Below are 22,797 nucleotides of genomic sequence, written 5' to 3' on the forward strand. Positions count from 1 at the left end.
TAAATTGTTCACCATCAGATCAGCATGCGGGCAGATTGTGAAGGCATTTGCGTTCAAATGAAATCATGCACTTTAACTCAAATAGCTTTTATTCTGCAGGGAGCAAAGAGGCTGTAGGCTACTTCATATAAACGTAAGGGCCATGTAAACCTTTGGCTTCAGACCCCTTCAAGTACTTTTAATCGCTTCTACTTCAATCTTTCAGTTGAATATTTTCTTTGGATGTGGGTCTATATTTTTCTGACGAGGTAAACGAACCCATTCATCATCTTGTGACCCTCCGGTTGGTCCCACTAGATACACACATTCCTTCCACTGCTGTTTGAAGACATCTTTTATCAAAGGGGCTGGTCTCTGGATAGGATGCGCCTTTGTGGCTTTTGAGTTTAACCCCCCCCCCCCCCCCCCCCCCTCCCCCCGAAGAAAAAGCCCACAGGACTAAGTAAATCAATTAAAATTGGAATCAGATTAGGCTTTCATCTGGGAGGCATCCGTCTAAATGAAGATTAAATGAGTCTATTGTCAGTGTAAAATAGAGAAGGTTTAGTCCAGCGAGGATGTATCAACTTAAAGGCCTCCACTTTGTTTACATAAGACAAAAAGCACGCGGAAACGTATTTCTAAATTACCGTAAACTTAATTTGCATGGAACTTTTGCCAGTTTCAACAGACTGTCGCCTGAGAAACCAACACTGCTAAATGTCTCAATCAGCTGTTGTTTTTTGCCACAGCAAGAGTCACAATAAATCACCTTTTGACCTCAACAAACCATTTGACGATTGCAGTTCGCATAACGAGCCCTCAGGTCACAATGATATTTTCATAGGAAGAGTTCTTTAACGTTTGTATATTTGGTTTATCTGTCTGTGCTTTCTTGGGACAGAGCTATTTAAGTTGCAGTCAGAACGTGAGTAACTCACCTATAATCAAATTAAGCCATTGCTAATAATTATCTCTGAGGAACTTCATAGATGGTTTAACCTTAATTTAAAATATATATATATATATATGTGTGTGTGTCATATAGCCTGTACCAGCTGCCACGTGTCGGCCAGCTTTACAGCTGAAGTCTGGATGTTATAAACGCGCTACACCTCCAGGTGTCAATCGGTTTGCTGCCCCCCACGCGCCAGAGGTGCAGGCTCCATGGACAAAAACAGCTTCTTTTTTTTCTGAAGCAGCGTTATTATGATTACGCATTTGTGTGTCGTCAATCATTTCTAGCCCAAACAATGCAGGCTATAAGACATATTAATGCAAGCTTGTGTTTCTGTAGCAGCGCGTTGTGTGCACAAAGGTATGATGAATAAACATTAAAAACAAACACGATGCCCTACAATTTAAACCCCTTTGCAGCCTAGAAAAGTAACCTTAAATTCAGAATATCCATATTTGGTGTGGCATAAATGTAGCATATGTATTTACATCAGATTCCTCTGTTTAATCCATTCAGACCCCGTGTGTGTTTGTTTGATACGCAGGCGTTGTATAAAGACTAAATGTTAGCTTGTAGACTAGCATATGTTGTGTAATCTGCATAATTAGGCTCTAAGTGTCGCCGAAACGTCTCATTACGTCATTTTATAACTATAGTTCCTACAGTACAACAGCTGGTCAGTGAGCAAAGGTTCATTAATATGCGGGATACTTAACCCTACATGTAAAGTCATGCGCGATGACTCTGCTGTTTGCCCTGAGTTAGCATTATCCTAAGGAAAGCTTTGGCTCCATAAGACCGTAAAAGACTACTTAACTATTCATGTTGCCTAAATCCTCCGCTGGTGGTAGACGGCGGGGGGAAAGGCGCATTCATTAAAGGGAACAATGCCGCACCGCTGCGCTTTTTTTCGCTGCTAAGATCTGAGGGGCGGGTCGAAACTGGACAACATCTGCTCCGGTGGTCACCGGCCTGCCCCGGTAACTAAAGCCAATGTTCAACAGATAGCAGCACACAACACGCCTGCTCTGTGTGATCAACCGTTAGAGAGAAAACTCTGCTCACACAATGAAAACAAAAAAAGATTGACCTTTCATGAAAAAGACGTTTATTAGTAACAAGGGAAGAGTCACTGTAATAAACAACTCACTGATAAGATACAGGCACAATATTCTCAGCCTTATGTTGAAGGTCTACATTAAATCATGAATAATCCATTCTTCTTTTATCTGTGTGTGTGTGTGTGTGTGTGTGTGTGTGTGTGAGAACATGCAGCCGGATGACTTGGTCAGACTTTGCCAACAGCCAGGCCCTGAGCTCTCTGATACTCCTGCTGTAAACTGGACAAGACTTCTCGATGCTGTTCGGATTTCTTTTCCAGGTCTTTCAGGAGACTCTCATACCTATGACTGTAGACGGACAAAAAAAAGAGGAGAAAATAAAGGGATATTCTTACTCAGTTAAACACCGGAATGAAATGCGCCGATTGCAAAATTCTGGGCCGATACTAATGTTTAACGTCACAATTTGTCCGATAACCGATACTAATGTTTTCTGTGTTTGTTGTTATTTAAACCTACTTTTGTGCTAAGGACACAAATAAATATGTATTACAAAAATAATATACTTATACAACTACTAAAGATATTGGAAGAATCTCTGGTTGAGAGTGCGGTCACATTTCTGGAAAATGTGCCTCTACAAAGAAAGTTGTCTTACAGAGTAAATGTCACTGATCCTTCTCTTATAATACTCCCACATAGCCGATCATTTCTTTCACTTATATTTGAAAACAAAACCAGGCAGCGGTTGCGCTCTGACACCATATCACAGTGTTAGTCACGCCAGTGGCTTCTTCAAATCAGCAGCTGCGTAATGCCAGAAAGTATCGACCAATAAATCGGTGCATCTCTAAATTAAACACATTTGTATGTTCACTCAAGTGAGTTGGCTCACCTTTCTGAACAACACTCTTAGTTGTATTATGGGTAGCAATATTTTGACTCAGACATAGGGGACTAGGCAATGGGAATTACACACTTTCATAAAATATGATGAAGTTAAACAGCACCGAAATTGTCTCCTTTTGCGGCATAACACACAAAAAAAGAGAAGGACTCACACTGCTCCTGTAATCACAGGGGCGGAGTGAAGACTGCAACAAGGATGTTGTAGATAACTGTCCATCCACCAAACTCATCACTGCCCTCTATATGTGAATGAACATCATAGCACAGCTAAGCTATGCACCAATATCCACATTGAGCTATTTGTAAGTATTTATGAGGTAAAATTTACGAGATTAAGACATAACATTTTATGTTTCTGTGTGACATTAATTTAGGGAAGGAATCTCTTTCTTAAAATCATTGATATTTACCCATAATATTATTAATGCTGACGATCATGTTGACATTTGTGAAGTCACAGCCATAAAGTGTAAATGCCACTGGGTTTACCGTGACCGTCGAGGTTACTATTCTGAGTCTTTGCTTCAACATGATGGACGACTGTTAAAAAGTCTATTATGTCATTGGTAAACATATCAATACAAATTAAATGTCCCTTTAATGACTTGTAACAGAGAAAGGGAACATGCAAAGACTGGGAACATGTCTCCTGTTGGGTCCTCAACATTTAGGTGCAGTTCTCAGCCACAATTGGAGGAGCCTTCAAAATGAGACTGTAATGACGCACTCGATCTACAGATGCCGTGGAATCGGGAAACAATACCTGAAGCGGAATAGAGCAGGTGAGCATCAATTTTAGGATACATGTGTGTGGCTTGTTGGTATTTTTCACAACTGGGACACACTTACTTGAATGAGAACAACCTCATAATGACTCAAAGCTGCAGTATATTTGCACAATAAGTGCCTCTTCAGGACATGAAAACATAATGTGATTTAAATGAGTCAGTTATGACAACGGCTACAGTACCTTCAACCATATATTCAAAAATGAATGTCACATTCAAGGGTCGATAAACTGCAGCTCAGTGCAACATCATATTCAATCGGTGACTACTATCAGCTGCCGTGAGCCCTGGTCACAATGTATTACAGAGAAAATCTTTCCTCTTCTCAGACATAACCACAGCATGTGCACTTTGTCAACACTTGGACGGAGGGTTTCTTGAGGACTGATCATAATTAACCCCCATCAACGGGGGACTACACAGAGTGGACCACAGCTTTAGTGACTCACATCTCTCCGTTGATGTACTCCAGCCTCTTGGTGACGGTGGCTTTGGCCTCATCCAGGTCTTGCTTCACTAATACTGGGCCGATAAGCTTAAACACTGTGTTTGTGATGTCCAGCAGGTCAAGCTCCTGGAAAGACAGAGAGAGAGAAAGATTAAATATATAATACTGTAAACTCCAATATACAAAATGAAGGGCCTAACAACACTGACCCCAGTCGAACAATACGCTTTTAAAGGGAAAATTGGTCAATTACCTCTTTGACAATGTTGTTCTCAGCCAGTTGCGTTTCCAGCTTCTGTCTGGCTGACATGCTCTTGCTAACATCTAAGGAAAAGACGGGAATTAGAAAATAATGTGAGTGTTGCAACCATAAACAATAGACTAAACGTACAGGAACTATCTTACAAGTGTATTTAACACATAGCTAGCTGTCCTAATATGGTCAGCTAGCTCGTTGCAACATGGCACGATATGAGAAACCATGCAATGCTAGCTGGCACCTACCTTTCTGCATCTGAGTATATTTTTCTACTTCCCCTTTCAACTTCTTTTGAATGGCCTCTGCCATTTTCGTGTTTAGTCGAAAGGTAATATAGACCGCGTAAAAATATTTTGAAGAGATGAGGTGTAGTATCTAAACGTTGAATGAAATGAAAGCTCTGCGTTAGCTAACCGGAAAAGGGCAGTGGCTAAACCGGAAGTTATCTGATACCTTCAAAGTAAAAGCCCTCACTACTTCAGGGTTGCATTCATGACAAATAAATAAGCACAAGTCAATAAACAAACATTAAAACCACTCACATTGCGTATATTTTCATCCAACGTTGATTTAACATAAATATGTTCTCTTGGATTTCTTTATGTTTTTTTGACCCTGTCATGGTTGCGGCTGTTTACGACATTGTTTTACGACACTGCACACGGTTCCTCATCACCCTGGATCAAGATGGCCTCGTCGTTTTGGAAAGGAATGGTCGGCGTCGGACTTTTTGCCTTAGCTCATGCAGCTTTCTCAGCAGCACAGCGTAAGTTTTAGTGCAGGGAGTGAAATCACGGTCCTCGGCATCTGTATGTATTTCAGGAGGGCTCCGCTGTCACCGGGTAGGGTGATAAAACAGCAGGTGGGGCCTTTCGGTCCTGCGGCTAGCTAATCAGATGCTAGCGCAGTTTAGCCCCGTTCACGATCAGTCGCAGGGATGAAAGACTGAAATCTTCTTCTGTTAATGTTAAAATATCACCACCAACGTTGAGTGTGACTAGCATAGCGCTACACATTACGATCTCTGCCATAGTGTAATGGTGTTCATTTAAATGTTCTGGCTAAAATGTGTTTTTTTTCCTCCATTAGATCGATCATACATGCGACTCACAGAGAAGGAGAACGAGACACTACCAATTGATGTGAGTGACTTTCATCATAATTCTTTCCATTTTAATTCCAGCCTGCCTTTCACAACAACCCCCAACGATGTCTCTGTGCTTTCTTCATCATCATCTTTACTTTTTGTTGTTGTTGCAGATTGTATTACAGACCCTGTTATCGTTTGTGATGACCTGCTATGGGATCGCTCACATCGCTGGAGAGTTCAAAGACATGGACGCCTCCTCAGAGCTCAAGAACAAGTAAGTTATGCAGCAGCACCTTCCTCCCCGGGTAACGTGCTTGTTTGTGTCCTCTGCCACAGGGGAAGCACGCTCATCCCTCAAATGCATATATAGTAACATCCCCGTGAGTCAATTCCCACAGACGCACACTGAACCTCCCTGAGTCGTTGTTTTTTTCTTCAAACACAATGTAAATAGCGGACAGGAAAGATAATGTAATAATATAATGTACTGGGTGCATTGAAGAAGCATTCCAACAAATGTCAGGAAAACAATAAGTATTCTGTACATTTTTTTTCCTTTGTGTAAAGACCAAATAGTTTAACTACCAAGTTTCAGATTTTATTATCTTTTTCTATCTGTCAAGATCATATACAGGGAATTACATTTTTAAACGAGTCCCATGCCTATAGGAACATTATACAAATTGTGAAATATTTGTGCAGCATGAGAGTAATAACTGCATCGCTACATGACACGATGTTGTGCCACAGACTCACTTGCTTTTTCACATCATACTTTTTCCACAAAGAATGCCTGCGGTCAACAATGCTAAGATAATGAATCAATAGGTTTTCAGCTGGTGTGTGTCAGAGTTTAGATTCCTAACGTTGTACTTCCTTTGCTCACAGTGTGCAGAGACACGTGATCTGCCATTGTAATGATATAATGTCCTGTATGACCCCATGCGTTACAGTGCACCTGCTGCTGTAGGTGTCCTACGTGCGTAACTTTGAAAGCAGAACAATATTTGTACAGTGCCTCTCTTTTCATAACTCTATTCTTTTCCAGAACATTTGATACACTGAGGAACCACCCGTCCTTTTACCTTTTCAACCACCGGGGTCGGGTGCTATTCGGCACGCCGGAGGAGGAGGAGCCCTCCTCCGCACGCAACCAGCAAGCAGTTCCCAACCCCATACGGCTACGCAAGCTGGAGCATTTGCACTGAGACTGGCCTTCCCATGCCTGTAACGACATTAACGTCAGATAAGATTTGTTTTTGTTAGACGGAGGAGGCAAAGCGAGAATTCACCTTCCTCCACTTTAATTTGTATTTGTACATAAATTAACACGCTGTCCAAACATGCATCTCTGTCCATAAAAGTGTCACCACAATATTCAACAATGACTGTGCCAACCCTTCAATTTTTCAAGCAGATTTGTTTGTATATACAGTATGTAATCGCTTTGGAGTCTTAAGATACAGAGACATCGGCCCTTTTTGTCCCTTCTGAACTGAATTGGGATGATGCTGTCCTTTGTATATCCTTTGTATGAGGGGCATAAAAACGCCTGTTTCATTACTGTTTTATTTCAACTGCACATCGGTCCTCGGCAACTGTCAGGCCAAAATTTTGTGAACCGAAACAAGTTTTGTCGTGTGAACCCGAGGACCCTTTATTTCCTTGATGATATCCTGGACGCATGCAGGCTCATCTGTAAATCCTGTACGCATTAAAGAGGTCACAGGAAATCAACTCAAGGTGAGATGCGAGAGCAGGAGACGTTAAGACAGCCGTTCCACTGATACTGTGAACATTAAGGCAAACTAGAAAGTAGTGGTACATTCATTTGGGTGACGTTTGTTTTTTTCCTTCATTTTACATTTTGTTATTAAGATTCAACAGATGTTTTTAATTTAATAAAAGGCTTACTGATTTTACACGGTGTCCGGATCTATTTTTTGCCTTATGTCTCATAATTAGAGACTGGAATATTGCTTTAGCTAGACAAAAGGGATCAAATCTCTCTGCTGCTATAAGCTGCAGGGGCTAAAAGACAAACGGGAATGCATCCGTGCAATGCTGTCCTGCCATCCTGCTTAATCACTGTGGAGAAATTGTTAACAAATGCTAATGCTATCACAGATTAAAGTCCTTTGTCCGTGAGAGGGAAGTAATTAAAGTAATGCTGACAATGCAAAGATGTGTGTGTGTGTGACCTTGTTGGACTGTTTCGTCACAAAAAATGTCCACCTGATCAGTTGTTCATGTTGGCCTCTAGGTGGCAGTGAAACTGAGCTTTTTAGTCTGCCTGTTTTCTAGGGATCAGCACCAAATTACAACGTTTAAATTAACATTTTTTTCATTTGATGCTAAATACTGTGGAAACCGCTTTTCTTATTACTGTTGCTTGATTATCAAGATAGAAAGGCAGAAGACAAACATAATATACAAAATGTTTGTTTTTCAAACTTTTAGCTTTTTTTCCTCATGAATTACTGAATAATTGGATCTATTCAGGCCTCTGATAAAGTCCCTCTTCTGTTGGACAGGTCACAAGCAGACATGTTTACTTTAAAGGGGGGAGAAGCCACTACTACAGGTAAAGCTCAACCGCACCACAGTCATTGCATTTCAGAATCAGACACTCATAATGCAAAAGTGACAATTATTTTGGCATTGTAGTCTATTAGACGTAACCTCTAGGTAGGAATATTCACACTGACACACAGACGGAGTTACCATTCAATGGTTTATTTTTTGTTTTGTAAAAAAAAAGTATGTTCATAAAACTTTCAGTTTTATATATGTATTTAACAGTTTACAAAATTGACTTTAAACATTTCATTCAAAATATTTCATATACTCTGAAATAAATTCATAAAAAATAATCTATATCCCTTATGAACATTAAAAAGTAGTGTACATCTGTCATAAAAAAAAAACAAGGAAAACATAGGAGGAGCGCTAACTTGTTTTTTTGTAAAAAAAGAAGCTGCAGAGGGCAGATTAGCAGCTGTTAAAACCCACGACAGGTGACCGTCGACAGCCCGGACAGATGCAATAACGTGACTGTGGGAATCAATGGAGTGTTTGTGGAGTAAGACGTACTGGACCCTGTGTGTGTGTGTGTTTGAGGAGTATGTATCCATAGTAACTAAATGGACTCCAACGGCTGCATTCACTGAACTCATGTTCTATTGCTGTCATGGTAGGAGAGAGGATATTAGTATTTCATGGATATGATCCATGTCCAGTGTTACGCCCCCTGACTTAACGATGCCTCTTTTCTAGAAGAGAGCTCTGTTTGTCTTTGCAGGTCTATACTATATAGGCCATAACATAAGTCCAAAACACTGGTAATTATGCTTGGCTGATATATATAGTCAGTCATTGTATTGACTGGATTCTATATATATATATATATTTATACATATATATAAATATTTATATATATATTGAGGAACTGGTTGCAGTCTTAAAAACCCTTTTCAGACCAGCTGAAGAAAGGTCTGCTGTAGAAGAACAACAATAACAGGAATGTGCCTGTTGATCCCATGCGCACAGCATATTGTGTGTCTGTCTAAAGGAGTGTGTGTGTGTGTGTGTGTGTGTGTGTCTACTAAACAATGTGCCGGTACAGACAAAAGCCATAAGGATGTTTAAGGCATCTGTCAATACGAAGAGGATTACACTTCATCCTCAGTGGATCAGTCCGTAAGGCCCCTCCTCCAGTTGAACCCCTTACTCTCCGGCTCCAACAGGATGTGATGTATCAGCACAGGGACAGTGGGAGTGTCTGCTATCAGTGCATTTCTCCTCCCCCCCCCCAGTCCTCCAGTTCCTCAATTGATCTTTTTGAGGCTAGTAGACAAGGGCGTCTTGTCTTTTCTTATGGTGTTTAATCCAACAGTCCACAAAATAGGAGCTTCATTCCCATTTCTAGTGACGAAACACATCTTGACCACTAACTTCCATGATCATTGGGAAGCTGTGAGGACGTCGCCTGCTTCTCCTCCAACTCGGCGAGGGACGTCTCCAGCTGCTGGATCAGTACTCGCTTCTTGAACCTGCCAGAGAGGCAAAGGAAGTTAGACAGAACCAGAGAATAAAGGGAGAAAGCGGTACACCTGCTTTAAAGACATTACATCTACAATACAAAAGTCTTTATGTGTGTCAGAGACATGGTTATTGCGATGCTTTAACTTCTTCACTTAACCTATACCTCGGAGTATAAAACGAGTCACTGTTTCTTACCTGACAGCCTCTTTGATCGCATGTTGGATGAAGTACCTTTGAACATTAACCGGACCTTTCACCTGCTGCAGGAGACCGAGTATTGCCTCATAGTCTGAGAAAGTAAAACCACACAGAGATGAAGAGACCCAGTGTGACACTAACGTCGCCAGATTAGAACAACGGTGAATGTAACGTGATGTGCTGCACTGACTCACTTCGCCCAGGTTTGCGGACCTCCTTGATGACCTGACTCCTCAGCTCCGCTTGGCTCCCATCTAGCGGGGCTATGAATATGGTCTCGAGCACTGCAGGTTCAGCGTCAGGGTCCTCTAGCTGGCTCAGTGGACTCAGCCGGTCACAGTTGTGTTGCTCCTCCAGTGTCTGCTCATCTAGACTATCTTCCACCACTCTCTCCTCCGCCATGTCGATGTCCTCTTCCGGATCTGCCTCTCCCAGCCCGGCCTTCTCCTCGAGGCTCAGTGGAGACGGACTCTCTGCTACAGTGTCCATCTCAGCGGGCCAGATCTCCTCCGACTCCGGCTCAAGAACCCCGTCCCCGTTACTCTCAGTGACCGCCACGTCGTTGCCATCCACTTCTGGGGGGGGCGGCGAGAAAAAGAACAATTTTAAGCTACTATTCGGTGCTGTTTGGGCAATAGTATTTCCTCGCAGATGCACTCTCATGTTCTAGGTACATCTTAATCTGACCTTTGTGCTGTGGGATGGGTTTGAGGAGGTCCTGCTGCTCTTGAACCTCTACCGGACTCTTTCCCGCCACCACATGGTTGGTGCTCGCCGGTGGAGTCTGCGGCCGCCGCAGTAACGGGGACATGCTCCGCCTTCTCTTCATAGTGGTACTCGAGTTGGCATCGTTGGAATTTCCTCTTTTCTTGTTTTGAGGGCCTGCTACGAACTCATCCGTCTCATCGATCATCATCCCCTGAGAAAAAAACACAATATTAAAAGATGGAGGGACTGATTATTAAATGGCGAAGTCTCTTTAAGCCACACTGTGCTTATGTAAAATGTATCGAGCTGTATTTTGTGCTGATGTGTTTGCACCTTCTTATCCTGCTTGAAAGGATTCCCAAACGTGTGCAGGCGTTTAGGCTGGTCAGGGTCGATCTCTCTCAAAGGAGACGTCATCATTTTGAGGTATTCCTGATAGTTTCCCATCTGAGCCACTGGGATACTGTGCAGATAGTCTACCAACCACAGGACAACCTCATTAGCATGAACAAAACACTGGAACAATTACACAGGACGCCCTATAGATGTTTCATATTGCTTTTTGGGGGGATTGGGTTAGTACTATTCAGTCTCGGTGCAGTCTTTGGACAAATCATTGAAAACGAATCTTAACTGGATCTGCTTGATACAATTTAGATCAAGAGATATATTCCTCTGTATATATGTATGAGATGTTCTTATAACTGCATTGCAGCATCACCTATGACTGAGTTGTAAAAACGAGGACTTTGGAGCACTGCAGTCATCAGATTGGGGGCAGAACAATAACATTCAATTAAAACCTAAAATAACTTCCAACATCACATTTCCTTTTAGAAGTTTCCCCGCATCAACGGGACTTTATACCTTCGTCTTGCCCTCGGATCAGTTTTTGCGACGTCCGCAACAAATTGGAGCGCATCCGGGTGAGTTGATCCAGAAGGTTCCGTCTTGGGATGTCGTAGGCATTCCGATAAGCTTGAGGTTTCAGATCCTGTGAACACATCAGCATATCTAGTCAGAGAAAACCTACCAGATGTTGCACTTTCCAATTGACGATATATCACTATCTTTTATATCTATTTTTGTAAAATAACATCAGTGCATCCTTTCAGCAGATACAACACTCTGACTATTGAGAATATGGCCCCTTTTTTCCTGTAACTCTCCCGCCCACACAAAGTACGTCATGCTTCTCAGAAACCCACCTTGTTGAGCAGGGCGATCTGGAAGCCGGCAAACTCTTTGAAGTTGATGTCCGCCAGGCGAAGGGGCCCCTCACCGGTGATTCCCTGCAGCAGCTGCTTGAAGTCCTGCCGGTGGGCCAGAGAGGAAGAGCTGGAGTGGTTCTTCACCTTTATGCCAGGCTCTTGTGGAGCCTTCTTCCCCACAGACACGATGAGACGATCCGATTCCATCTTTGCCTTTATACCAACACAGCAGGAATGTTGTTTAGAGCACAGACCCACAAAGCACTTTGGGGTACATCTTCATCATCAAGTCTTTTAGATGACTATTGCATACTTGAATATTCATTTAAAAATAATAATCTTTGTTTATTCTCTTTAAGCGTTCTCTATTTGATACTCAGAGCATTAATATAGCAGCAAACAACTACTGTCTGTGTACATAGATATAGTGGAGTAATTGTTTACCTGAGCAGAGAAGGAAGTCACTCTCCCTCTGATATGTTTGTATTAATATAAATAGTATACACATTCTACAACTCCTCTACCACATAGTAGAACAAAGTGGAAGGTTTTGGGTGACAGTTTCAAAGTCTTCACCTGCTGGCTGAGCTTCTTCAGGTGAGAGATGACACTGTAACTCAGGCCACAGTCCATGGTGTCTGCAATAAGATTAGGTGCACCCATCATCCTCAACGCCTTTTTCAAGGGCTGTCAGGAGATGGCGAGAGGAAGTTGGGGGTGTTAGTTACATGCAGAAAAATAATCCATGTAGTGAGCTTTTACTAAAGGCAGCATGAGAGACATATTACGCATCGCTTTACCATGAAGAAGTATGGAGGCATGGCCTTCAGGTACATCTCGAAGGCCTGTCGCCACTTGAGGTTTGGTTTTAGTTTGTGCACTTTGAACAGATCATCTGGAAGGAGACGAAGAAAGGGGGAGAAGACATCTTTAGCATTCTGGATCAGTGACCAGTGAGCCATCCGCCTGCACACCTCCGACTGTTATACACACATCAGCATTCAGGTGGTGAGATACACTTCCATTTATCCTTCTTAATACCTTATCACTATTATTAAAATAGCATTATTAGAGATTAACTGTTTTTTAAACCTTCATTTTAGGATTTTCAATATAAAACAAAGCAACTCAGCCACTATTATCTTCACAAATACAGAGACAAACAAAAAATCATAGGACTTCAACATAACCAGTAATTTGGACACACATTCAAATCTTGTTCTTATGAGAGAACCTCAACCTTTCTCAATGCAACACATTCATCCACACTTGATTATGCTGGTGTGCAGTGTGACTTCCACATGAGTAGAAAAGGGTTTCTACAAGTGGGTTAGGTTCCCGGTCTTTCTCTAAGGTTTTAGAGCAACATCTAAATACCAATAAGTACCACCAAGTCTCATTATCAATCTCTCCGCCAAACTCAACCTCTCAATTATGTACATTTGTGTTGACGTTATAATGTCTTCAGCACAAAATGATAAAAGTCAGAGACCCCATGCTACGCAAAGTCATTGATGCACAAAGTCATTCATACTATCAAGGGCCTTATGGAAACACTTTTCATAGTCTCGGAATTTTGAGGCTGGTATATTAAATGTTTTCTGTAGCTGCTTAAACGACAAAGCGCAGAGCAAGGTATGACGTGCTTATGTCTTTTGGATTTTAAGAGTATTCTTAATGACTACTGCTGTAATGTCTTACTACAAAGAGGCCGCTCTAATGGCAGAGCTGGGCAGTCACTTGAATCATTGACAGGGCCCTTTTCCCACCCCAATATAATGTTTGAGTGAGCTTCCCAGTAGTTCGCTTTAAAGTGTGGCATAAACCATGTGATGCTGCTGTAGGCTTTTTAAAAAAAAAAAATTGTTGAAGATGAACTGTTTATGTTTACAGCTGCTCCGTGTAAACAGTAAAAAAGCTGTAGTAATATGCTGTTTAATGGCACTTCTGTCTTACTTGTGTCTCATTCGATCAGTCATTACATGCGGTGCTGTTTAACTCCTATCTTTGAACATGTTGCTACGTGTTTGTATGTGCATAATACCGCCGTGATGTGTTGTTTTCAACTGGTATTGCTAATAATAGCTAACCTGGCCAAAGAAAACCCCATTAAGCTTTTTCCGAGTTGTTGTGCTGGAACGCAGTCAACTCGTGTGTGACGTCGTTCACAGCTCCTAATTCAGATTTCTGAGGTCAATCGAATGCAGCATCGGCCTGTTACTTGTGATTATAACCAAAAATGATTGCAGAGGATAAAATGACCCAGAAGAAGCTTTTTTAATGTAATATTAGCTCTGACATACTGAGCCAGAAGTTTTAAAGATTTACTGGCATTATGTCTTACCGAGGAGTGGAAGAAGCACTGGGTAGTTGTAAGGCATGACGAACAGGTTGACACAGGTCAGAGATGTGCTGGCTTTAAGGTAGCCAAACGGCTGTCCCAGGTCGTTTTGCTTCCCGCTGCTGTTAACAAACACCTGAGGACAACAAGGACAATTATAAGGACACTTATAAAGTCTTTGCAGGAATTAGAATCATTACAATTCACAACTACTGGAACCAAGTTTTTTTTTAGAAAAGTCCCAGAGACGGTGAAAACAAGCCAACAGAGCTGATGGATGTGTGTATGTCTCCCATACCTGCCAGCACATGTGTGGAGACTTCCTTTCCAAAATGTACTGGGTGAGTGGAGATGGCTCCAGCTCATACTTGTCAAAGGGAAGCTTGTCGATCACCATGGGCTCACAGTCCACACAGGAGAATCGCACCACGGGATGTGCAGAGCGAGGTGGCTGGGAGCGGGAGATGGAGATCACAGAAGAAGCTTTTTAGACATACGTATCTGCGATATGCACCCATGTGGTGTTTTCTTTAAAAAGCAACAGATAGTCGAGATCTCAGCATGAGTTTGAAGTTGGACACAGGAACTAGGTTGTATGCCTCCGTCAACAAGTCGTGTTGCAGTTTACATCCACGCCTGTCCAAAATGCCATCGCTTCATTTTGTCCGATATTTGTGCGAAATTGTTACAATCAGCAGATGAATTCTTGACTTATAACCAAAAAGGTGTTTTGTGAGGTCACCGTGACTTTTGACCACCAAATTCTAATCAGTTCAGCCTCGAGTATAAGTGGACGTTTGTGACAAATTTGAAGAAATTCTGTCGAGGCGCCACTGAGAGATCACAACCCAAAAAAATGATACCTCCAGCCACAGCTAGAGGTATAACAGTAGGACGGACAATTTAAAGAGAGACAGAAAGACAAATAAAACAACACAGAGTTAAAAGTGAAAGAGAAAGTTTGTGTCGACCAGTTCTTTATGAGTTAACTGAAGGTGCTGCTGAGATGTGGTTCAGCCTCTCTGCTCACCAGGCTCGGAGAGTTCTGGTCTGGCCAGAAGGACTCTGGAATGGGCCAATGCCCGACCGGAACCCCCGTCTTCGGGTTCGGTCGCACGTAGATGAGTTTGTGGCAACTGTGCCACGGCTGTGTGCTGAAGGATGACACAGGCCGACTGGACTCCACTGAGTTGTCTGTGAAATAAGAAATATATATATTATACACGGCAGAACACATTTCTCAACCAGATTTCAAACACGAACAATGTGAATTCGAGAGCAACCGCTTTCAAACAAACCCTGAGTCACGGATCCAAATAAACTTTAATCATTTCATTAAATATTGTTTAAAAAAATGAACAAATACATTTAACTTGGAATCTTTCCTTTTACCAGTAAAACGATGAGTGAGTCAAATTATCTCAGAACATTTCTTTACACAGACACTCTTTTATGACTCAGTTCTCCTTTTAGTGAATAACTGCACTGTGGTGAGCCAAGATAAGAGGAGTCTCTTCTGCTTTCACCTGCTTTACTGCCCTCCGTATCTTTGCTTAAACCTACTGTGTGAAATGTGTCGAGATAATGTGCTCGGAAACTCGTGTTTTACTCACTCGACTGGGCTCTCTGAGTCAGAAACATTTTGGTACGATCAAAATGTAATTACTACATGTCTTGTAATACATGCACATAACAATTGTGAAGGCAGGATTTGCACAACGGTAGAGTCGTTGTCTTGTGTCCATTCGGTGCGCCACTCACCGTCCCCAACCAGAGGCGGATCTGGCCCCGTCTTCTCGAAGTTAATGACGACACCACTTTGAACCTTTTGGACCAGAGACTCCAGACACTGGTTCAACATCCTCTGTGTCCGCACACAGTACGATCGCCCTGAGAGAGAAAAAAAAAAAACGGAGGCACAATTATCTTGTATAATAGAAGGAATTATGAGCGCAGGCGCGCAATGATTCTTAAAATAAAACACTGGACCCGAAGTAAGAACAAGACGAACCTCCGGTGACTTCACACATCTGGGTGATGGCAGACTCGTCCGTGGGGACGCTACCGAGCTGCTCTGTGTCTGGCGTGGCTGCTCCTGGCAGCCTCAGCACCAACGCAAACAGACGCTGGTCCCAGCGAAAGGGCTCCTTGGTCAGCTCACTGCCTGACAGTGGAGAGTTCAGAGGCAGGTGCAGCTGCACAGCAGACAGGGCAGAGAAAGAAAAGCATGATGGGAGCGTTTTATATGTAAAAGCAGCCGCAGGTCACCGGTTTCCACCGTTTTCCAAACCTTACAATTCACGTCATCACACAGTCTGAAAGGATCGCATTACTACAAACAGTACAGAGTGGCCGCATTTGTTTTGGGCTCTCACCTCATCTGGCACCCCAGAGCTGTGTGTGAGCTTGTTCCCATCAGTGATAGTGATGATCACAGATGGCTCCAGGAAGAAGGGGTTACGGCCCTGAGACGGAAACAGGGACATTCAGCAATTAACACCCAAGTCCAAGCGAACAATGACCCCGTTTATTCTCAGTAGTCTGCTTTCTTTTCTTCACACTGTTCCGTGTGTGTCTCAAGACGATTCCCATCTCCTAAAACATAAAACATAACTGCTCTCTCGTACTAACAGTGAAGGCAAAATACAGGTATACTATTTGACCAGAGGACTACTTGAACACAGTATTTAGCATGGTATTAGCTTCACACCTGCGATAACCTCCTGAATACTACTATGAACTGTTTGTTGCAGCTTGTAGTCTTTGCCTTGTGTCAGAATGCATCTGTCCTTGTGTTCCTCGTTAAGGACGGAGGCCTCCACCACTGTGCTGTAGGGGTCAGCCTTCACTAATTCACACGCAGAATGCCTAAGTAGACTCACACACACACACGCCGCACGCACCTCGTGACACTACTTGGAGCGTAGTAATCTTTCTGTGCCTTCGGGCAGGGGTTTGCAGAAACGGCGTGTGTGAGGAGCTGATGACAGCGCAACGGTATCCGAGGACGACGGAGTGGATTAGGCTGCGATCAAATGTCGATATTCTTCTCTGTGTCTCGAGGTGAAGGAATAAAGACACGCCAGCTGAACGCTTGGCTGCTATCATTATCAAACCCTTCATTTATCCAGGGAAAGTCCACATATACCATGTGCTTTGGAAAGCCTTGTTTTACACTCACTTACTAGCTGGTATATCACGACTACTTTTGTCTGGAGTCTAAAAGACAAAAGCTAAAAAGGCAGATTCATCGGATTTTTATACAGTCAAAGTATTCGATCTGTAAATACTGTGCGTAATGATTAAAATTAGGGCTGCCACTAACATATTTTTCCTTATTGTGTAATCTGCCATGTATTTTCTCAATTAAGTCAATTAAGCGTGTGTTCCACAAAATGTCAGGAAACAGAGAGAAATGTGAAAAGGCAACATTTGGTGTCTTTGCTTGAAAAGCAGCTCATACAAGAGACCATGTGGCGATGGGATCACACCAGTCGCGCCACCAAATCGAGCCACGGGTGTGAGGTTGGGGGGCCAATGGCCCCTTCAGCAGCTTACTTCTGAGGTCCTTGCTTGGACCACAACCAACTTTAAGGCTGGCCTTCATTTTGTTCTCAACTACACACCTGTAAAGTTTCATGGCTGCATCTTACATGTTTGAGACGCTATTGCGAAATGTGTCCACAGAAAGACAGACATGTAAACTACAAACAAAGTAGTCAAACCCTCTTCTGTGGCAGTTCCTTCTACAGTCGATGTCTCCAGGAGCACATTTTGCCACGATGACACACACACACACACACACACACACACACACTAACTAATGTGAAAGCAGCACTAGCCACACGCCGCTGCGGCCGGTAATGATTAACTCATTACCAACTGCTGCCAGAGAAATGCACAATAGGATGTTGGCGTCAGAATACCTGTCCGTAGTTGTCGATGCCTGAGACGAGGCGGTTGAGGTTCAGCAGGTCGAAGGCGGTGCGGAGAGCGTGACCTAGCGTAGTCAGCCCAGACGCCTGCAGGTTCTTCAGCTCGCACATGAAGGTGGCGTGGTTCTCCTTCCAGCCGGCCTGAAACACACACATCAGTGTGCTGAACGGACGGCACAGCAAACAGCTACTCGGCTGAGCATCGGAGGAGGCCAATCCAAAATAGATCCACACCCACGGACAGCCATACCATGTAATTACAAAGGAAAACCCAACAGACACCGTTGTTCCCTGACAGCCACAGAGTGATTTGTGTCGTGCATGCGGCTACCATCATTGGTGAAATGAGTATATATATATCCAAGCAACCCGTTGATTGTGTGCAACATGACATAACAAGTAACCATAAAATGAGATCAGCTTGTGTCAAGCTCTGGGAACGGAAGATAATATTGTTGAAATTCAGGCCAACATTTGCGCTGGATGGTGCTTTAAGAAAGAGTCTAATGTCAAACATGACAAGCATCCAGAAATACAACTTCCCACTGCCGCCTGTCCTCCGTAACGAAGACATGCTCCCACGGGAGGGCATGTGGGTGTGGAACTGGTCTCGGACTTTTCTCCAGCCGGGGTCAAGTGCCTTACTTGTGCAGCTTCATGCTTAATCTAAGGATGACCTGCAAGCTTACCACTTCCTTTATCGGGAGAGGGAGAGAGAGAGGCTGAAGACACATATATATATATAGAGAGAGAGAGAGGAAGAGGGAGTGAGAGAGAGGAAGAGGGAGCGAGAGAGAGAGAGAGAGAGATGTAGATGTAAGAGAGTAGTCTACATGTGTGCTCTGTGAATGAGGCCAGTGGGTGGATTTTTGGATTATCATGGGTGGGATATCCTTCCAAAACCACAAATCTTTGGTGGAGTTTCTAGGAAGAGCTCAGAGTGATGAATATCATACGGTCATACATACAAACAGCATCACTGAGCAGCCGAGGCAAAACTAAAGGTGGAAACACATCCACATACATAGTAGAAAAGTAATAACTCAAGACATATACCCTCATGTAGGCCAGTGAAAATGTAAGGCTTAGTTTGCGCTCAATAATTCAGACGACAGAATATTTCTATTTTCCTCTCACCCAACCTCCTTCTCTCCCGCTCTACATCAACAATGTATTGCCTCTGTAACTGTGCAATCAGAGTAGCCCCATTCAGGATAACCTCGTCCTTTCATCATAATCCTCGGTGCACAGAGCCGGCAGAAACAACAAAGGAGAAGGTGACGAAGACAAAGAGAGGAAGAGCAGAAGGAAGAGGAGTTGAGGGCAGACCCTACAAGGAGTAGCGCTTCTTGGATCGTTTGGCTGAAATACACAAGACTGGTTCAGTGGGACGCGTGAAGCAATGATCTGGGCTTTGGCGAAAACTGCAAGGTCAATGCCTGAGTGTAGTAGGAAGCATCACATGAATGACAGCAATACACATAGGCCTACAGCGGCAGTGTGCAATGATATTATAAGTGCGGGGGCGCTGAGCTCTAAATGGTCCTTCTGGAGGTCAATAAAGAGCCACATGTAGCCTGACAGGTAGCTTTGCTTCTTGCACTGCTTTAAATATTAACACTAAGCAAGACTGCACATTAGCTGAAAGAAGAAGAAAAACTCAAAATTGAGTCGAAAGTACACTAAAATATATTGCAATAAAAGTATTATAATAAATGTTTAAAATTCTATTAAATAAAAGGGAAGTACCTTCACTTGACTTTGGTTTTGCTCATCAATCAAAAGTTATAAAAGGTTATATTAATTTATTTCTTGCTTGTATGATGATTAGAAGTTAGTTCCTGATGCATGTAAATGAAGAGAGTAAAATATTATACTATTTATCATTTAGTTGGAAAAAAACTGCAGCTGTTGGGGCGCTGCAGCAAAGTGCACTGACATATTTTATACACACAGCATTATTAACAACAAAAAATATGGAATTAACTAGTCGTTACAAGTATATTTTGATTTGCACAATACTCTATGACATCTACCTCTGTATTCATCTTCTAAGCCTCACACCAGCTATTAAAGAGGATTTCATCAATTATTTTGTAATTTGGCCATGGGGCATACAAACAAAACAGAAAATATTAGGAAAGCACTATTCTATATGTCTTCACGTCATTTATGACATGGGATAGAGTGAGTGCTGCGGTGCATGTTGTGTTGAGAGTAGTAGAGTGGTGTTTGTAGACACAGTTCGGCAAGTTAAGAGATTCCTAAAACAGACCAGCCACTAAAGCAGATCAGGGACTTGTGTGGGTACTAAGGATTGTATTTTATTGGGCTTGAGAAGCTCTGAGAGAGATGTGTGCCAGGTCATAAAACAAGTCAATTGATTATTGGTGGGTATAACTTTGCTGACATGAAACCCCTGAAATTATTGCAGTGATTCACAGTTGTTTTGTTGTGTTGCCTACGTGTATGACAACGAGAGTGTTTGTATTCTGGGCCATAATGCTCATAGTATCGGTATGACAAATAATTATCATATGAATAATGATAATTTTCTTCCAGCGAACTCACATAAAAATGATGAAGAGGGCTGATCAACTTTCAGCCCAGACTGGCCAATGGAAATGCATGGGTGATGCGAGGGGAGGAGTCGAGAATGATTGGCAGGCTCTTTGACCAATCGAGACATTGTACTTTCAAAAAAAGAGCGACGTCAGAGGCGATAATAAATCTCCCCGCCTCCATCTCAACGCCCGAGACTTTTCTCAACACAAAAGCAAAATGTCCGCTGGATGGTCGGAGGCAGTGCAGCTCCGGGTCTGCGGTTATTTGGAGCAAAAAATTGCCGTTTTTTCGCCACCGGGAAGCCGCTGACACTGACTACAAACCAGAAGGACAATAAAGTCTCACTGACTGAAAAATACGTTCGACTGGTTAAATGTAAACATTGTATCAGTTGCTAATTACCTTCACTCCGTATGGTGGATCATCGAATGTAACTAGCATGTACCTGTCGCCTCTACTAGCCGGGTCTCGGGCACGCAGCTGTCAAAAAAGAAAGCCAAAACAACATATATTAATTTCGACCGACCTTGCCCAAGGAACCCTAAGCTCGCCAAAGCCGCATACTTGCTGAAAAAAGTCGGGGTAAAATCATTCTTTACCTTCATAAAGACCTCAACCGCGCCTTTAGCAACGTCCAGATATGTCGTACCCAAATAAGTGCGCTGATTCATAGAGGCGGACGTGTCTAACAGGAAAAGTAAAATAGGCATTTTAAATGTAAAGCCGCAGTTGTATGCTTTTCTAAAATTACTGTTATCCACATGTGACCTATATCGTGCGGCCAGACAGTCCACACATGTGTGTATATATTTGATATAATAAGCCCCCCCTCCAGAAGAGGGCCGTTGCCTCTGCTCTCTCCCTATCTGCCTTTCTAGAGCTCTGTCTCGGCTCGCGCTGTTCAACTTCTGCTCCTAACCGAGTGGAACGCCCCGCTCCCTCCGCTGCGACGCCATTGGCTGAGCCCGTGTCCGCTGACCACGCCCCCGTACAATATATAAATATATAACGAGGTCGAGATGGCGTGTGTATGGTATTCAGTACATCAGCCTAACGTTTCAATTGTACGTATGCTAACCGGGCGGGAATGCTAAAGCATCGTCTATGGCCCTGGTGTGTTTATTAATATATGTATGTCTTATTACAAAGGAGCCTATCTGGCTTGAAATAAGACAACTGATAACGTTGTAGCTGCATATATCATATTTATAGACCTCCTGAAATTACTCAAAATTTCTTGCCAATTCCCTCGCATCCCGCCCCCTTCACACACACACACGCGCGCACACAACACACACACACACACACACACACACACACACTCTGTTTCTCTGATTCTCTCTCTCCTGTCTCTCTCTCTTGCTGCGTTCAAGGCGCCTCAAAGGATGCGTCCTTCCGACTCTTCACACAACATAACAAGAACACGTGCAGTTACGTGACCTCACCAAGTATACAAAATATTTCAGTTGGACATTATTTATTTTATTCAAGTGTTATACTAACGGCATATGCTGAATGACAGAATAAAGTGAAAATGCACTTTTAGGTTAAAAACTAGATACACAAAGAAAAGTCAATAGAGATAGAAAATACACATATATAAAAGTTCAAATATACTCTTAAATCCATATTAGAGAGGAAATACAACAGTTGAAAAGTCGCTTACACAATCAAGCCTCTAAAACCATAAAAGGTACCACCCGATCCGCATGTGCTCTCATGATGAGTAATAAATCCGACAGCACTTGAGGGCAGCATCGCTGTTACATTAAGGGTCTTCTTGATATGCTCTTTTAACACGTAATCAAATAGCTTACCAGTATTGTACAAATGACAATGAAACGTATGTTTATTATACGTTGAAACTTTGTATTAAAAGAGGTTAGAATAAATGCCTCATAGATTTAAAGGTCAGTGGAAAGTCACAGTACCCAAACCCAGACATAATGCCTACCTCCAGATGAGCCTTATCTTTCCCACAAAGGTGTATCTGCTTACAACGTACATGTAACACTGAACTTGCTTTTCTTTTTTTATGTGCTGCACGGAAAAGCAGTTTGGATGGCGGATGTTTTTTTCATGCAAATGCGATTCAACATCAACCTACTGAAGGCTTTTACTTTTCTCTGTCTGTGCAAGGTGAAATAGCCTGATAAACAAAAATCATAGCACTTCAATCTAGTTGAGTATATAGCCTAAAGTAGCTATATTTGATCACAATTTTTAGCTACTTATGATACTTATTATATGATTACCAATACCTATAAATCAGTTAATACCTCAAAAGTATTATATAATAGAGC

General features: G+C 42.6%; 3 protein-coding genes across 5 annotated transcripts; 1 reads left to right on the plus strand and 2 right to left on the minus strand.

The window, feature by feature from the left end:
* Positions 1 to 2,022: 2,022 nt before the first annotated feature.
* Positions 2,023 to 4,834, minus strand: pfdn6 (prefoldin subunit 6). The gene is made up of 4 exons (XM_076103531.1): positions 4,648 to 4,834; positions 4,397 to 4,467; positions 4,145 to 4,269; positions 2,023 to 2,346 (listed from the first exon to the last, which is right to left on the minus strand). The coding sequence occupies exons 1-4, from the start codon at positions 4,709 to 4,711 to the stop codon at positions 2,226 to 2,228; spliced, it is 381 nt and encodes a 126-aa protein (XP_075959646.1). The 5' UTR covers positions 4,712 to 4,834; the 3' UTR covers positions 2,023 to 2,225.
* Positions 4,835 to 5,011: 177 nt separating this feature from the next.
* Positions 5,012 to 7,414, plus strand: mmgt1 (membrane magnesium transporter 1). The gene is made up of 4 exons (XM_076103463.1): positions 5,012 to 5,168; positions 5,492 to 5,544; positions 5,663 to 5,766; positions 6,541 to 7,414. Exons 1-4 carry the CDS (start codon positions 5,090 to 5,092, stop codon positions 6,698 to 6,700), a joined length of 396 nt encoding a protein of 131 aa, XP_075959578.1. The 5' UTR covers positions 5,012 to 5,089; the 3' UTR covers positions 6,701 to 7,414.
* A 793-nt stretch (positions 7,415 to 8,207) lies between these two features.
* On the minus strand, positions 8,208 to 21,363 carry ints6l (integrator complex subunit 6 like). Of its 3 annotated transcripts, XM_076103922.1 has the most exons (19): positions 21,094 to 21,155; positions 20,897 to 20,974; positions 20,501 to 20,809; positions 17,921 to 18,070; positions 16,370 to 16,459; positions 16,006 to 16,189; positions 15,756 to 15,884; positions 15,025 to 15,188; positions 14,293 to 14,445; positions 13,998 to 14,130; positions 12,454 to 12,548; positions 12,230 to 12,340; positions 11,651 to 11,866; positions 11,310 to 11,436; positions 10,776 to 10,918; positions 10,422 to 10,653; positions 9,929 to 10,309; positions 9,732 to 9,825; positions 8,208 to 9,544 (listed from the first exon to the last, which is right to left on the minus strand). In XM_076103922.1, the coding sequence occupies exons 4-19, from the start codon at positions 18,038 to 18,040 to the stop codon at positions 9,442 to 9,444; spliced, it is 2,475 nt and encodes an 824-aa protein (XP_075960037.1). In that variant the 5' UTR covers positions 18,041 to 18,070; positions 20,501 to 20,809; positions 20,897 to 20,974; positions 21,094 to 21,155; the 3' UTR covers positions 8,208 to 9,441. The 3 variants fall into 3 exon arrangements, with proteins under 3 accessions (XP_075960037.1, XP_075960036.1, XP_075960038.1); XM_076103921.1 differs by lacking the exon at positions 20,501 to 20,809 and having other exon boundaries at positions 21,094 to 21,363; XM_076103923.1 differs by having other exon boundaries at positions 20,501 to 20,974; positions 21,094 to 21,162.
* Positions 21,364 to 22,797: the final 1,434 nt, after the last annotated feature.

The sequence above is a fragment of the Anarhichas minor genome, unplaced genomic scaffold (genome assembly GCF_050575085.1).
Source record: "Anarhichas minor isolate MPS153535 unplaced genomic scaffold, ASM5057508v1 ptg000028l, whole genome shotgun sequence".
Lineage (NCBI taxonomy): Eukaryota > Metazoa > Chordata > Actinopteri > Perciformes > Anarhichadidae > Anarhichas > Anarhichas minor.

Bases quoted from the DNA above. Each gene is read 5' to 3' on its own strand.
- pfdn6 (XM_076103531.1), bottom strand. From the start codon at position 4,711: ATGGCAGAGGCCATTCAAAAGAAGTTGAAAGGGGAAGTAGAAAAATAT. The intron at 4,468-4,647 runs GTAGGTGCCAGC...TCTTTTCCTTAG, and splicing joins ATATACTCAGATGCAGAAAG to ATGTTAGCAAGAGCATGTCA. The intron at 2,347-4,144 runs GTGAGTCACTAA...GTCCGTCTACAG, and splicing joins GAGTACATCAACGGAGAGAT to TCATAGGTATGAGAGTCTCC.
- mmgt1 (XM_076103463.1), top strand. From the start codon at position 5,090: ATGGCCTCGTCGTTTTGGAAAGGAATGGTCGGCGTCGGACTTTTTGCC. The intron at 5,169-5,491 runs GTAAGTTTTAGT...TTCCTCCATTAG, and splicing joins AGCTTTCTCAGCAGCACAGC to ATCGATCATACATGCGACTC. The intron at 5,545-5,662 runs GTGAGTGACTTT...TTGTTGTTGCAG, and splicing joins ACGAGACACTACCAATTGAT to ATTGTATTACAGACCCTGTT.
- ints6l (XM_076103921.1), bottom strand. From the start codon at position 21,204: ATGCCTATTTTACTTTTCCTGTTAGACACGTCCGCCTCTATGAATCAG. The intron at 10,310-10,421 runs GTCAGATTAAGA...CGCCCCCCCCAG, and splicing joins ACCCATCCCACAGCACAAAG to AAGTGGATGGCAACGACGTG. The intron at 9,826-9,928 runs GTGAGTCAGTGC...TTACTTTCTCAG, and splicing joins GGTCCGCAAACCTGGGCGAA to ACTATGAGGCAATACTCGGT.